At 45.2% G+C, this 17136-nt stretch overlaps 1 protein-coding gene across 1 annotated transcript in view; it reads right to left on the bottom strand.

The window, feature by feature from the left end:
* Positions 1-6589: 6589 nt before the first annotated feature.
* Positions 6590-17136, bottom strand: part of CLN5 (CLN5 lysosomal BMP synthase) — a 126655-nt gene continuing 116108 nt past the window's right edge. Inside the window, exon 4 of the mRNA XM_078657456.1 lies at positions 6590-9112. Coding sequence (XP_078513582.1) covers positions 8625-9112 — 488 coding nt within the window. The 3' untranslated portion in view covers positions 6590-8624. The remainder of the gene's footprint in view (positions 9113-17136) is intronic.

The raw sequence follows: 17136 nt of genomic DNA, 5'->3' as shown, positions 1-17136 counted from the left end.
CTTTACATCAGATTCTCTTTGGAAACTCATGTCTGATCTTGCAATGACTGTAATAACTCATGTTTCCATCATGTCCTGTAATGATTATAATAATTCATGTTTCCATCATGTTCTGTACTGTAAATAGCCACAATGAAATGGAGCCCATCACTCATGAATAAACCCATATTGAGTACCTCCCTCCCCCCCCCAAATGTATAGTACACATATATATGTTTGTCTGGGAATACATGTTTGGATTTTGAGTAATTTTTTTTTCCCTTCTATTATATTATTTGGTTTTCTCTCTTCTCTCTTTTTTCTCTTTTTCTCTGTTTTTCATTTTCTTCTCTCTTCCATTACAACTATTACACTAATTCTAATTCTCAATGGGACACCAATTGGATTATCTCACTATCTAATATTCTGAGATAACCCTGTGAGAAATCGGGTGTTGTCGGGATAGTCAAAGAGGTATATTTACCTCAGCAGTTCGAGACTAACATATTTATTTGTCTTGACGTGAGGAGCAGGTTACAATAGCTCAACTGGAAGAGAGCTAACTTATAGATCCGAAGGTCTTTGGTTCAATCCTGACTTTTGGTACATATATTTTGTGTGCAATTATTTGTTTATGTAATTATTTTGTCGTTCTTCCCTAGACTCGCTTTTCTGTTTATTTATCTTATTGTGCTGACGAAACTATGCTGACAATAATTGATTTGCGTGAAACCAGTGGTGTCCGGATAGTGAAAAAGTCATAACTGCTTTGGTAACTCGAAACCGACATATTCCTTTACTTTACTGGACGTGAGTAGCAGGTTGCAGTACCTCAGTTGGAAGAGAGCTAGCTCTTAGATCCAAAGGTCCCTGGTTCAATCCTGCCTTCCGGCGAACCTTTTTTGTGCAATGAATTTATTTGTAATTACTTTGCCGTTTTTCCCTAGACTTGTTTTTGTGTATATTTATTTCTATGTGATGACGAAATTATGTTGATAAGAATTGATTTGTTGCCCTTACATCCTTGTTTGTTATTCTAATTGTGCTTTATAAGGAGCTTTCGAATTACATTTAAACATGTCGCCCGTTTAAATGCCCTATGTTTATTTCTGGTGCCTAATCATCACGTGACTCGCTTTGGGTGAATTATGGGTAATTTTATCCTATTTTTAACCGGCGTGATGGTTATGGCGGGTTGTTTGAAGAAAACGGGTTTGGAGATTCGGACTCGGCATTTACGGGTAAGATGACTGCTGCTGATAATCTTTCTGGTAGGGCCTCATGCTAGTAGTGCAGCAGTTCCGCGATTTTGGCCCTATGATAACTATTTGTTCACTTCTGTCTCTCTGCGATATACTTTTGAGAGATCCGATTTGTGATTAGGAATGGAATACTCTTATTCTCTAATGAATGATGGTTACTTTATAGGGATATATAGACGCTATGCATTAGGAATGGAACACTCTTATTCACTAATGAATGATGGTTATTTTATGGGGATATATAGACGCTATGCAGGTTAAATGTAATGTGACATCAATTACGACCACTAAAGCACAACAATGCGAAATATCTTGATTTATTATTACGATATCTAGGTGGTTGGTACCTTCGCCCTCAATAGATGGGTGACCTCTTATTTTAGCGTTTGCATGTATTGAGATATTTGTCATCTCCTTTGTTTATAATTAAACTGTATATAATTCTAGGTGCAAGGTTAACAAATATAGATAGTGCTACTGTGAAGTGAATATTGAAAACGTTTATCTCATTATTTTTTACAGACATTACGATCCGTTCTCTTGGGGAGATTATTACTAGTGGTTCAGGTCTTTACACATGTCCTTGACCAATGCGAGTGTTTAAAATTTACAGGTATTTTTTGTTCACACGTGTATATATATAAAAAACATTTTTTACATTTACTGATAGGTATTGGTGGTTTCACTGTTATTAATTTGCTAATAAGTATTTATCTCTCCCAATAGTTTCTACCCCCTATTTATGCCAGCTCTTTATGTGCTTTTCTATAAGTTGATGAGGGATGACATCCGAACTCAACTAGGTGGGTTAGAGACTTTATTTGTTGAACAATATGTTTACTTCATAGCGTATCTGAGTATTGAACCTTAGTTTTTACGGTCATTATACCGTCTCTGAGCGTCACATTGTTTATGTTCCCCTTTATCAAATTCTCTACATGTCCCTTATCCTCCGTCTATATTAATTTTTCCATTCCTTTCGGGTTTCAATAGCAGTTCAACTGATCCACACCTGGTACAGCATTGGAACTTGGCCTACTTTGCTACTTGAATTGGTGAGCATGTTCTCTCTCCTCACAGCAGTACTATGACACATGTGGTCAAAATATGTTTTTCACGCTTGTCAATTTCTTTAAGACTGACCCGGGAACTATATGGTGTACGTTATAGTTCATTTCTGGGTTCGGCCTCTAGGTATAATGTGTCAGAGTAACCTCTTCAGGGAGTTTAAGACACATTATGTATCAACGTATATATTTTCTCTACATAGATACATGGTCCTTTCGTGTCCGGAATAAAAAGTCTCCTGCCCGGTGACGCTCAATAGCGTTAAGGAATTTTTCACAATACGTCTCATCCATATATTGGGAGATCTTGACGTGGAGGTCTTAATCCATATATACTACGCTTGGTAGCCTCATTTGTCACCAGGCTTGTTTCTCTAGGTGAGTGTGAGGTATTACCACTTTTGCAATATGTGTGTGGTTATTTTTGATGCTCCCTTGCAGTTAGACCCTCTTTATGTAATATTAATGAATATGATTGAGCAATATGTTCTTTTGGGTGGCCACAAACAGATTGGGCCCCGTAATAAGAATGGTCCAAAGGAAAGGGGATGAGAACTCCATGAGTTTTTCTCCCACGTCTTCCCATAACTGTGGTCTATATATTTTTTATTCATTTTCTCATTTTCTTGACCTTTTGACTTTTCTACTTCTACTATTATGTATCTTCCCTTTCTCTCTTGTTCTCTAGCTTATAGATATCTCTCTCTAACTAGTAACTTTGAGATATCACAATATGATTGTTACTTTTTCTCTCTTTCTTCCTTTCCTCCTTTCTTCAGGGATTCCTATCTCGGTTTAATCATATGGATACTGTTTGTACAATAATGTAATATCAGATGTTTTTCAGATTTGTATATATATTTTTTTGTCTATGTAAATATTTTGTATATATTTGTGTATATATATATATATGACTGTGTTATGTCTTTGTATGTCCATATACTGAGTGTTTTTATCTGTGCTCTTACAGCCCTGACGAAGTTCGTACGGAACGAAACGCGTTGGCTGATGGCCTTTTTAAAGATTGAAAACAATAAAGGACTTTTTTGAAAAATTCAACAGCCTGTTTGGACTACTAAATTTTGGTGCACCATCCTCTGCTTTAAAATTTTGATTTCTGTCTTGACAGTGGAGCTTCTTGTGGCCAGCTCCGGATGTTAATGTGCACAACGTCATACTGACTTCCCAAATATTGAAATTTATAGTGCGAAACCTCGGTCAGCCACAGTTGCTTTGTTAATTTTGGAACCATATATTGATAAACCTAACATGACCATTCTCGGAGACTTTAATTTCCATCTAGAAAATACCAACTCTGCCGACACTGCCCTTCTGTTAGACTCCTTAGCATCCTGTGGACTGCTTCAATGAGTGGGAAGTGCTACCCACTCAGCTGGACATACCTTGGATGGGGTCTTTACTAACGATTCCAGGCTAGGGATAGGTTCCCCCCTTCCTCTGTCCTGGTCAGATCACATGGCCGTCCCTTTGGAATTTACTCTGCCTCACGCCCCTGTGCCCATAGCTGATGCCAGCAAGTGGGAATTGAAAAGGAATTACAGGGGCGTAAACAATGAGACTTTAGCTCCATTGATGTCTAGTCTCAGGCCTTCTTCGGTGAGGGATACCGATACGGCTGCCCTTGACCTTTTTAATACCATTATCAGCGCCGTAGATATACTGGCCCCGGTCAAGCAGCATTACTCCACTCGAAAGCGACCTTCGGCGCCCTGGTACTCAGATTCTCTCAGGCTGCTAAGGCAGGGCTGCAGGAAGCAAGAGAGACTTTGGAGATTGCACCTTGACCCGAATGAAAAAGACAAGCATAAAGTCCTGCTTAGGGAATATAAAACTGCGGTACTGGCGGAAAAGTAAGCATACTTTACAAAGCTGACCATCTCTCTCAGCTCCCCTAGGGAATTGTTTAAAGTTGTTGATTCCTTGTCTCTCTTTCAGTCTCCTGATCCCATAGTGGCAACCCAAGAACTATGCGATCGGATCTCTACTTTCTTTCATGCAAAGATAATGGATATTCATTCAGGCTTAGAAGCCCTTAACTCAGGCTTAGAGGCCTCTCCTCCACCGGCGGCTTCCTCTTTGGAAAGTTTGGTAGCGGTACCGGACAGCAATCTTTCTAACTTCCCCCCTCTTACATTGACACAATTGAACATGCTTCTTGATAAGCATAAGTCCGGATCTCCTCTGGATCCCTGCCCTTTGAAGATTCTCAAAGAATGTAGAGAGGTATTGCTCCTCCCATTTCTAGAGGTGATAAATCTGGCAATCTCCAAAGGCGTCTTTCCGACCTCATGGAAGATGGCGATAGTCAAGCCCCTTTTAAAGAAGGCTACTTTAGACCCCGGGACTTTGAAGAACTTTCGCCCCATTTCTTTACTTCCTGCCCCTTCGAAGCTACTCGAGACTCATCTCAACTGCCACCTAAGTGCCTTCCTTGACAACTCTAGCCTGTTGAATTTTTCCCAGCATGGTTTCCGGAGGGCACACAGCATGGAGTCCGCCCTCACTGTGGTTACCAATAACATCCGCGCTAAGGTCGACAGTGGCCAGACTACCCTTCTGGTCCTGCTCGACCTCACAGCAGCATTTGACACCCTGTCCCCCTCTATTTTGGTTATTCGCCTTAGGGAGATAGGAGTGGATGGACCAGCACTGAGCCTCCTGACTTCCTTTCTCGATCAGCGTAAACAAAGGGTCAAGCAGGGTGACTTTCTTTCACCTGTCAAGCCTGTGCAGTGCAGGGTTCCTCAGGGCTCGTCTCTGAGCCCCACGCTTTTTAATATCTATGTAGCCCCGCTTGCCAGGCTTGTAAGATCCTTTGGATTGGAAGTTCTATCCTACGCTGACGACACCCAGATTATGGTCTCCCTCTCTCAAACAGTAAACATCACGGCCCGAAATTTCAGGAACTGCATGGAAGCAGTCGCGGGCTGGATGATGAGGAACTTCTTGAAACTCAACGGGGAGAAGACAGAAGTCCTTATCTTTGGAGGCAAGGAGGAGATCTGGTCGATGGAGTGGTGGCCTCCTGCTCTTGGAGCCTGCCCTACGCCCTCCCAGTCTGCCTGTAACCTGGGTGTAATCTTTGATACCGCGCTTTATTTTGACAAACAAGTCAGCAGGACGGTATCAACTTGCTGTGGGGTCCTAAGAATCTTGAGAAAGATTGTACACTACCTTTCTATTGAGGCTCGAAAACAGGTTACAGTGGCCCTTATATCCTCAAGGCTGGATTACTGTAATTCACTATACCTTGGTATAAATAAAAGGCTGGTCCCACGCCTTCAGATAATGCAGAATGCAGCAGCCAGGTTTGTGGACGATGCCCCTAGGCGCTCGTCAGGCACCTCTATTAGGAAAGAGCTGCATTGGCTCCCCATACAGGCCAGGATAAACTTCAAGGTCCTATGTCTCACTAACAGTGCTTTGCAAGAGTCCGGTGCAGTAGGCATCAGATCCCTTGTGTCCCTCTATGCCCCTAGTAGGGCTCTCCGCTCGGCCAATAAATGCCTTCTCTCTGTGCCTCGAGTCATCAAGGCCAGATGGGGCGGGAGGGCCTTTTTCTCCCTCGCCCCGAGATTGTGGAACATGCTTCCGTCTGAGCTCAAAGGTCAAACCTCCCATCTTCTTTTTCGAAAGGTATTGAAGACCTGGCTTTTCACAGAAGCCTACCTATAGCTGGCATATTTTCTCCCCTTCTAAACAGCTGCACCATCTTTATGCGCCTTGATGCCTATGGGCTAAGTTGCGCTATATAAATCTTTACTTACTCACTCACTCACTGGGGGCGGGGCCGCAGGGAGGCAGCGGCGGGAAGGGAATAGGACGGCGAGATCCAGAAGGCAAAAGGGGGCGGGGCAGAGACACAAACAGTCAACAATGCAGGGCAACAGAGATCGGTAAAAAAATAATATGCCACAGTACAGTTAGGAGAAAACGAAAAACAAGGAAAGAAAGCCACAGTACAATTTTACCAGCGGAGGGGTCGACGAACTCACGAGGCGGCAGCAGCTGGCTCAAGGCAGGCACAACACAGGCGGTGTGGGGGGCGGCCTGACCTGCAAGCAACCGTATATGAGCAATGCTAGATAAAGAAAAAAGGCAGAAAATGCTCCTATATTGTATTACATCGAGGCAGGTCTATACATTCTCAGTAAAAGTCCCCGGGTCATAAAATAGTGTAGGTAGAAGCATAGTTCTGATTACCTTTAACATGGGAGCAAACAAGGTGCTCTGAAGTTACGCATATAATGGAGATAAAGGAAATGCCAAAGAGGAACATTTATTTTTTGAGGTGGTCAGATGACAATGTAATGATCCTCTTTTGCTAAATCAGAATCCAATATAATTATATGTGGGGGGTACACATAAACATGTCTTTCCCTAGTTGCCAGGAGTACCATAGCGTGTAACGCAGGCTAGAATACAGAATCTTTTACAAACTTGGGTGTGAGGTTTAGTGGCAAAAACAGTTTTTCTGAAGCCTGAACATCAACTTAAGGCCAATAATTTACAGAACTAGCTTTCACTGAGAACCAATTCATTTACCACAATATGAAGTATGTGAAGAATCTGGAAACATTTCCTCCAGAATATCCAAACTTAGCAACTGGATCACTGAAATAATTGGCCACGTTTTCGCTTGAATGGGCTGATGACAGAATGAAGCTTTAATGACTTTAAACAGCTCGAGAGATATGGACACTCTCACGCTGCAACGCTTGGATTCAGTGTCACTGGAATTCAGAGAAGAAGCTTTCTAAAGTGGATGGGGTATATTGAAACTTTTCCAAACCTGAAAGAGGCACATATCAAAGGTTTGGAATGTTTGAGCTTTCAAGAACCATACACTGTTTAGTAACAGTGATGGGTTCTGATGTTGATACAGCCCTCTAGGGCGCACAAGCTGCAAAGCATACTATATATCATAGGCCAATATTATGCTCAGCCCCACTTGTGTACGTCTTGGGTATGTCCACACTTACCCTGGACAGACCCAAGACATTTATAGTGCAACTGACATGCGAGTACCAGCCTGAAATTGTGCCCAGCTGAGAGGATTAAGGAATCCGGTCATATTAATGACGTAGGACATGCCAAGCCTTAGATTGAGATTTAGAATCTAATATAGTATGATGCATTACACAGGGATGCAGATTTAGGACCGAACTCCAAATAACCTTCAGCGAATCATGTCAGTAGGGCGGGCTTGGGCCTGGGTCATGCAAATTTTTTTGTTGACCAGCAGCATGTTGCCTCACTGCCACTTATACTTTCCCATATCAGCTTTCCAGCTCTCAAAGCATCAGTAGCACACGGATGCTCTCCTCAAAGAGAAAGGCAGACTGATTTCTGTAGTATGAATGTAACAACATCGACCAAAGGGTGGGGTTGATCCTAGTTGAAAAATGTTTTAATCTCCTCAATTTTTTGCTATCCTCGTCTTCAAAAAATTAATTGGCAGGCAATTAATAAAAGCAAACAGCAAAAAGGCGTGGGCTATTCATGTAGTCAAATTTATGCTGCACAAGCATTGCTAGGAAGCAATAGCGCGCTGAGATAATACTCAAGATTATTTACAAGAGCCAGGTAATAAATAGGTTCTTATTATGTTGGTTGGAACTGCTCTTTGAAAATTTGTGTCTTAAGTAAAGATTAGTTTTATTCAGAATTTCATAACAGAAGCAGCTGCTTTAATGTTGACTGGGATGTTGTTCCATATCTTTTGGTGCATAGATGGAAAGGCCAGCCTTCTGGTCTTTTCCTTCTTTCTTTATTTTAATCTCCATCCTGGCACTGGCCTTGCTTCTTGTTTGGCGATCTCTCAGCCAGAGGTGGTTAATTTCTCAGCTGGGTATCGATGATGGTCTGACAGGTGATGCTGCTGATTTTAAGGATCTGCGTGGGAGGCAGTGTAGTGTCTTAAGTGTTGAGATGATGTTGTCGAGGCATGCTGCAGTTTGTAGGATTGCTTTCTAGAGTAGTACTGTGGTGGAGTGGCCACCGAGAAGAGAGTTGCCTCTCCCCACTGTTGTAGAGTACCAAGGCTTGCACTTTTGTTCTGAACTCTGTTTCAGGTAGGAAACATTTCACGTTTTTCTGGAGGGAGATGAGCTAAAGCACTGTTTTGATATTCTTGGTAATATCTTTTTTCGAAGCATAGGTCTGTGCTGAGGATTTGTTGTTGGTTGTGGATTGAAGCAGTCTTGGTTCATGTCAGATAGTCTGTGAAAGTTTGGTGCAATAGTAAATCAAGAGGAATTCTGTCTGTCATGTTGATCATTTTATTGGTCAACGTCTACGGAAGAGGGATTTCCTCGTATGTTATTTTGATATATGGATACTTCATTGGTAATAACCAGTATTCAAAGTTATAAAAGAAGTAAAATGTTTTTCTCAAAATTACTTCATCATATATATCTAAAAGACTTAGAAGAAACTCTTTGACTGACCGAGGAGTCCTGAATGCAGAATAAAAACTCCTGATTTCTGCTGCTGCTGTCTTGTTTTCTCCAGGTCCAAAAACAACAGTTTCATTTCCTACATAAAGGGGCTCCCCACTATACAGGAATATCCTTGTGTAATTGGTTTGCAGTTTCTTGGTGAAGACTGCACCCAAGTCTGCCAACTTCTGAAATGTTCTCAGGACAAATTTGGAGCAGTCATATGACTCAAACCATACTGTTGTGTTCACTTCAGGAGTTGCTTGGACTGTCCACGTCTCATAATAAATACCCGTGTTATTATCTTCTTTCATCCACATGGCCATCTTATTGAACATGCTTCCTGCAAAAGACAAAACACGTATTACCAGGAGTTAAAACGTCCATGAAGACGAATGCTCTTAATGTGATGCTTAATCTCATTTCAGACTTAATTGGAAAACAGGTTCCATAGGGCTAATGAGTTGAGGGGAGGTTTTAAAGACAAAATACAGTACATACTTTTGTCTTTCCTTTACAATGAATATTGCATCACGGTTTTAATGTATTTACTTACCAGAATCTCAAGAGGCCATATGTGTCTCGGGTCTACCATATTCTGAAAATTCAGGGCCAGATGTGAAAAACTTTTTACTGGTCGCGAACCCTGCATTTCGGTGAACCTGAGGGTTTGTAACAGTTTAATTGTTTTTTTATTGTACTAAACACATTTTACGATTTTGAAAACATTTACCAAAATGCCAAATGGGTTAAGAAAGGGTTAATAATAATTGTACCAATTTGGGCATTCCATCTAAAAAAAAATTGGAACCTTAACTATCAATGTTTTGCTAACGCAATTCTGGTCACAAACTAATGATAAGTTACCAATTCCCAAGTTGGGGTGTTAGCGGATTGACAAAGGAGAAGAGGTCCCTTTCGGACCTCTAATCCTAGGAGAATCAGGGTGGCAGCTCAGGAGGAGCAGGTTGCGATCTAGAGGACCACTGCCATCTCTCACTAAAGTTTTCCTTTCCATTAAGGAAAGCAGGCTGCTTAAAAAATAAAATATTTGCAATTTTGAAATGCAATCAAGGGATGGTAGTTTGCTGTCCCTTGCAAGCCGGCTTCCCTGTGATTATAGCCGATTGTGGGGAGGGGTCTCAAATTATGACTTGCCTAATTAATATTCAGTTGACAGGTCAGTCTTTGACCCCAGATGTTTCCTTATTTTGAGAATCAAACTATTAAGTACATAGGTTGGTCCACAAAATTAGATACTGGTCGCAAGAAATCAAGTCACAATTTGCAACCACTTTTTGCCACTAGTATTGTATAGTACATCTGGTCCTCATTCTAAAGAAACATAATTCATAATAAATAGTTTTTTTTACTGACCATATTTTCGCCTAGAATTTCCAACTAGAATAAATGAGCTACACATCTTTTGGTGTTTTCCTTAATCAGTGCTATTTTTGTACTGATTACTGGAGGATATTCTACATATAGATCCGATAGTCTTTCTCATATTTGCATATCAGACCAGGCAGGCTTCAGAATGTCAGACCTGTCCATGAAAATGTGCAGACCTAGACTAAAAATCAGATCTTTGCACCAGAACGCTGAAATCTTGGAAGATGCAGCAAATAGGCTTTAAATAGACTCCAATCTCAAACACTGTTGTGCAGAAAAAGTGAAATAAAATTCAAAAAACTGTTCTCTGGGATACTGTGAAGGACTCCATAGGGAAGCTTTGAACAACACTAAGGGAAACCCATCTTCTTTTTGCGAGGTGTGTCCTTGCTTGGTAGGAGAAATACGGGTAAACTGAAGAATGAGGAGATGTTTTCAGGAACCTGGATGTGATATCTGAGACTGATATCACTGGATTAGGACAAAGTCCTTAGGGGAGGGTTCCAAATCGTCTGTCCAGAAATGCTGGTGGGTGATAACAAAATACAATGATTTCATTTAAGCTGATCCGGATACACCCAAAATATTGGTGGGAATAAATTGAGGCACTACTGCTGTTCAGAATGTTAATCTTTAACAGAATGTGTGTGTTGTGTGCGCACATAAAAACAAAACCGACATACCTGATGCTAATAGGTGATTACATTACTTTGAATGACTAGATAAACCTTAAGAATTGCAGAATGCCGCATATAGAATATGAAACAATAAGTTGCGGAATTGAGTGGAAATAAGCAACATCAACTTATACCCATAAATCTCGGAAACCCCGACATTTTCACTAAACAGCGGTGGCATAGGGGGAACAAGCAGACCCGATCCACTGCCTATTATTTTACCACTGACTGTAATCCTTGATGTACTTTTTGATAATACTGCACCAATTTTCGGAATATGAAAGCTTTTAGATTTTATACCAGACTATAAACACTAAATCACTTTAGTGCTACCTTGCGCCTGTTTTGCCGCAGTGACAGTTTTCTTTTTAGAAACAAATGTTTATCTAATTGCATATCTCCTTGATTGCGACCATTGCAGCGCAGCGCGAAGAGTTGTATTAATGTTTTTTTCATATATATTGTACAGATTTTTTAATTAATCAAACAATAATTTACCTAATAATAATAATAGGTGATTACGAAAAAGAAAATATAGGTGGAATCCAACATGAAATATTCTATGCAAAAATGCGAGACCCTCCGAATTTGGCTTCTTGCACAGAAAATATAAGATATCCACTGCAAAAACAAACTAGGGTATACTGTCTTGATGCAGCAAGTAATCATTTTTAAACACCACTAGGAAATCTACACAGAGAGCCCTGAAAGTCGAACTATCTGCCAGTATTCTTTGGTCATCTAAGAAGGCAACCGGATGAAACATGGCCAGGTAAGAACTGCAGAAGCCTCTCGGCAAATAATCCAGAAAACCATACTCAAAGCTTATTTTAATAATGTTCTACAGGTTAATTGGAAATTGGCTCTGCAGGACAGGTTCATTTCATTGAGCCATTACGTTGAGTCACAAATACTATTTAAGTACTTTTGTAACAACGTCTAAGCTGAAGGAGGAAGAAACAATAGCAAGAAAGGCAACAAGTGTGTATATTGGATTCAGCAGATAAGAAGATACGTCAACCCATCAAATGTGATCAGAAAATATCTAGATGGGAATTATCAAATATCGAAATCTCTCACAGGACCATACTCTTCAGAGATAGTTATAGGAATGGCTTTTCCCCCTATTTCAGAAAAATAGATACAGCTCCTCACACAAAAAAGACTGAAGGTAGCTGTGCGCCTTATAAAATTAAAAAATACATAAAAATGGGAATTGTAAATATTTTGGCTTCAGCAGAGGTAGTTTCTACATTAAGGTGTTTGGCCTCGGTCCCTGATTTTCAGCCCACATTAACATTTTGGCTAAGATTAACCTAGGATTTGAGCTGGCGCTACTGCCAGACAAAGCAGCTGCACTCATTTTCTTTCCAGAGCAAAGGGAATTTTGCACTGGAAAGGTGCCCTTTTTCAAAATTTAAATCCACTTTGCACTGCTTTCTATCAAGAGGATGTCACACTCGTAGGTTTTAACTCAAAGCCTAATCAATTAAGATAGAAACTCCTGCTTAGTAGTTGCAGACAAGAGGGAATACTTTGATTTCCCCAGAAACCAATATGTTACATGTAGGTTGTAGTGCAATGACCCGGATCTGATTGTGCACGCACAGGCCTTCAAGTCAAGTCAAGTCGGAAATTTGTATAGCGCACTACTCACCCAGACGGTCTCAAGGCGCTTAAGGGAGGGGGGGAGGTTCGCTACTGATCAAACAGCCATGTTTTGAGTTGTTTTCTGAAGGAGAGGTGGTCCTGGGTTCGCCGGAGGTGGGTGGGGAGGGAGTTCCATGTCTTGGCCGCCAGGCAGGAGAAGGATTTTCCTCCCATGGTGGCTCTTCGGATGCGTGGAATCGCGGCGAGGGCTTGGTTGGACGATCGTAGTTGGCGGGTGGGGGTGTAAAAGGTTAGGCGAGTGTTGAGGTACTTGGGTCCTAGGTCGTGGAGGGCTTTGTGTGCGTGGGTGAGGAGACGGAACGTGATTCTCTTGTTGACGGGGAGCCAGTGCAGGTCTCTCAGGTGACCGGATATGTGGTTATGGCGAGGTATGTCTAGGATGAGTCAAGCGGAGGCGTTCTGAATGCGTTGAAGTCTTTTCTGCAGTTTGGCTGTGGTTCCGGCATAGAGGGTGTTTCTGTAGTCCAGTCGGCTGGTAACGAGTGCTTGGGTGACTGTCTTTCTTGTTTCGGTCGGGATCCAACGGAAGATCTTTTGACGCATGCGTAGGATGTTAAAACATGATGAGACGGCGTTGACTTGTCTGGTCATCGAGAGGGAGGAGTCTAGGATGAATCCCAAGTTGCGAGCATGGTCCGTTGGTTTGGGTGCAATGCCCAGTGCCGGGGGCCACCATGAATCGTCCCAGGCAGAGGGGGATGATCCTAGAAGGAGGACTTCCGTCTTGTCAGAGTTCAGTTTTAGGCGGCTGTTCTTCATCCATTCGGCTACGTCTTTCATCCCTTCGTGTAGGTTGGTTTTGGCGGTGGTTGGATCTTTGGTGAGGGAGAGGATTAGCTGGGTGTCGTCTGCGTAAGAGATGATGTTGCAGTTGTGTTGGCGTGCGATGGGTGCGAGGGGACTCATGTAGACATTGAAGAGGGTGGGGCTGAGTGATGATCCTTGTGGAACACCGCATATGACTTCGGTGGCCTCTGATCTGAAAGGGGGAGGCGGACTCTCTGGGTTCTTCCGGCGAGGAACGAGATGATCCAATCCAATGCTTTGTCTTGTATCCCGACGTCCTTGAGGCGTTGTACAAGTGTGCGGTGGCAGACTGTGTCGAATGCTGCGGAGAGGTCCAGGAGAATGAGGGCCGCTGTTTCCCCGTTGTCAAGCAGTGTTCGGATGTCGTCTGTGGCTGCGATGAGGGCGGCCTCGGTGCTGTGGTTGGCTCGGAAGCCGGACTGTGAGGGGTCGAGGGAACTGTTAGACTCAAGGAAGGCGGCGAGCTGACTGTTGACGGTCTTCTCTATGACTTTGGCGGGAAACGGGAGGAGCGAGATGGGGCGATAGTTCTTAAGTTCGGTGGGGTCAGCTGTGGGTTTTTTCAGGAGGGCGCTGAGCTCGGCATGTTTCCAGCTATCCGGGAAGGTAGCAGTGTTGAAGGAGCAGTTGATGATGTCCCGGAGTTGGGGTGCTATGACGGAGTCGGCCTTGTTGAAGATATGATGGGGGCATGGGTCGGTTGGCGATCCGGAGTGGATGGAGTTCATCAAGCGGATGGTGTCATCGGTGCTGATCGGGGTCCAGCCGCGGAGGGTGGTGGTGGGGGGCTTTAGTTCAGTGGTGAAGGGAGTAGGCTGGTCGCCAAAGCTGTTATGTATGTCTGCGATCTTGTTGTGGAAGAACGAGGCTAGAGAGTCGCAGAGGTCTTGAGAGGGAGTGATGTCGTTGTTGCCGGCGCTGGGATTGGTGAGTTCTTTGACAATGCTGAAGAGTTCCTTGCTGTTGTGGGCGCTGTTGTCCAGTCGATCCTTGAACGCTGATTTCTTGGTGGTGCGGATCAGCTGGTGGTGTTTGCGGGTGGCGTTTTTGAGGGTGGTCATGTTGTCAGTGGTTGGGTTTCTTCGCCAGGCTTTCTCGAGGGTGCAGCAGTTCTTTTTGGAGTTCTTGAGGTCGTCGTTGAACCAGGGGGATTTTTTGCTTCCTGGTTTGTAGGGACGGTTTTTCAAGGGTGCTAGTTCATCGGCGCAGTGGGAGATCCACTGTGCGAGATTGATGGCTGCTTGATTTGGGTCCGTTGATATGGCGGGAGGGTTTTGGTTCAGAGATGTGGTGAGTTGGTCGGTGGTAATTTTGTTCCAGCTTCTGCGGGGAACTTGTTGCGGGTGGTGGTGGGTCGTGGTCTTTCTGAAGCTAAAGTGGACGCAGCTGTGGTCAGTCCAGTGGAGTCCCGTGACGTGATTCAAGGAGATGTGCTTGCTGGAGGAGAGGATTGGGTCGAGCGTGTGTCCGGCGTAGAGGGTGGGGGTGTTCACCAATTGTTTGAGTCCGAGATTGGCGAGGTTATCTAGCAGGGTGGTGGTGTTGTTGTCGTTGTTGTTTTCCAGGTGGAAGTTGAGGTCCCCTAGGAGAATTTAGTCATCGGAGGGGAGGGCGTGTGGGCTGACAAAGTCAGCAATGTCTTCGCTGAATTGTGTGCGGGGTCCTGGGGGTCTGTAGATGAGGGTGCCTCGGAGTGTGGTCTTGGGGTCGGTGTGTATCTGGAAGTGGAGGTGTTCGGTGGCTATGGGGGTGTCGTCAGAGTTAGTCGAGATGCGGATGGTGTTCTTGTGGACTATGGCGATGCCTCCTCCTGTTTTGGTTGATGCGGTCCCTTCGGATGAACTTGTATCCGTCCGGGATGGCTATGGCGATGTCGGGTGCTGATTAGGCGTTCATCCAGGTTTCCGTGAGAAAGGCGACGTCCGGTGAAGTGGTGTCGAGTAGGTTCCATAGTTCAATGGCGTGTTTGTGAACCGAGTGGGTGTTGAGCAGGATGCACTGCAGGTGGTTGTTGTTGGAGCTCTGTTTGGCGTTTGTGGTTGTAGTGTGGGTCCTGATGCAGCAGAACCTGCAGGATTGGCAGGTGAAGGGTCCTTGGGTACTTCCTGGGGTGGCTCGGTGACAGTCATGGGGGCGGCCGGTGTTGGAGTGCGGTGAGGGTGGCGGCGTCGTACGTTCGGCGGGAGGGATGGGCTCTGCGGGGGCCAGGGGGTCTGGCACTGGGCGCGGTCCGGGAGTAGACGGGCTTACCTTTGGCACGCCTTCGGCGCGCATAAGGCGCGCCCGCTGCGCGTGAACGCTGCGCGTATGCCGCTCTGACATAAGTGGATAGTGGAGGGGGCAGAGCGAGGGAGGAGCAGCTGGGAGGCGGGAGCGGGGTGGCGAGTGGGGAGGGGATCTGTTGAAGATGCTGTAGGGAGCGGGGGTGGGCCGCAGGGGAGCAGCGGCAGGGAGCGGGGAGAAGAGACGGGCTGGGTCAACAAAATGGCACCAGACAACAACAAAACAATGCAGAGCGTGATCGGGGGCACAGTCTGGCACAGATACTGGTTAAAGCAGTCTCAATATGATACGATATCACAGTCAGGCACAAATACGATACCACACGCTATCACAGGATGCAGGCGAGATCGGGGGCACAGAATACGATATTACAGGAAGCAGGCGACGTCGGGGGCACAGATTGGCAGAGATAGATCTCAAAGCAGATGTGAGGATGGCCAGGAGCGGGTGGAGCGACCGTTTCTGACTGGGTCAGGACGGTCACAGCTCTTCACCGCTCGGGTCCTTCCTTATGATCCAGTGGGAGGGAGGAGCAGCTGGGAGGCGGAAGCGGGGTGGCGAGTGGGGAGGGGATCTGTTGAAGATGCTGTAGGGAGCGGGGGTGGGGCCGCAGGGGAGCAGCGGCAGGGAACGGGGAGCAGGGAGGAGAGACGGGCTGGGTCAACAAAATGGCACCAAACAACAACAAAACAATGCAGGGCGAGATCGGGGGCACAGTCTGGCACAGATACTGGTTAAAGCAGTCTCAATATGATACGATATCACAGTCAGGCACAAATACGATACCACACGCTATCACAGGATGCAGGCGAGATCGGGGCACAGAATACGATATTACAGGAAGCAGGCGAGGTCGGGGGCACAGATTGGCAGAGATAGATCTCAAAGCAGATGCGAGGACGGCCAGGAGCGGGTGGAGCGACCGGTTCTGACTGGGTCAGGACGGTCACAGCTCTTCACCGCTTGGGTCCTTCCTTATGATTCATTGGGAGGGAGGAGCAGCTGGGAGGCGGGAGCGGGGTGGCGAGTGGGGAGGGGATCTGTTGAAGATGCTGTAGGGAGCGGGGGTGGGGCCGCAGGGGAGCAGCGGCGGGGAGCGGGGAGGAGAGACGGGCTGGGTCAACAAAATGGCACCAAACAACAACAAAACAATGCAGGGCGAGATCGGGGGCACAGCCTGGCACAGATACTGGTTAAAGCAGTCTCAATATGATACGATATCACAGTCAGGCACAAATACGATACCACACGCTATCACAGGATGCAGGCGAGATCGGGGGCACGGAATACGATATTACAGGAAGCAGGCGAGGTCGGGGCACTGATTGGCAGAGATAGATCTCAAAGCAGATGCGAGGACGGCCAGGAGCGGGTGGAGCGACCGGTTCTGACTGGGTCAGGACGGTCACAGCTCTTCACCGCTCGGGTCCTTCCTTATGATCCAGTGGGAGGGAGGAGCAGCTGGGAGGCGGGAGCGGGGTGGTGAGTGGGGAGGGGATCTGTTGAAGATGCTGTAGGGAGCGTGGGTCGGGCCGCA

The sequence above is a fragment of the Lissotriton helveticus genome, chromosome 8 (assembly GCF_964261635.1).
Source record: "Lissotriton helveticus chromosome 8, aLisHel1.1, whole genome shotgun sequence".
Taxonomy (NCBI): domain Eukaryota; kingdom Metazoa; phylum Chordata; class Amphibia; order Caudata; family Salamandridae; genus Lissotriton; species Lissotriton helveticus.
Note: the sequence above shows the minus strand (reverse complement) of the source record. Positions and strands in the feature narration are given on the sequence as shown.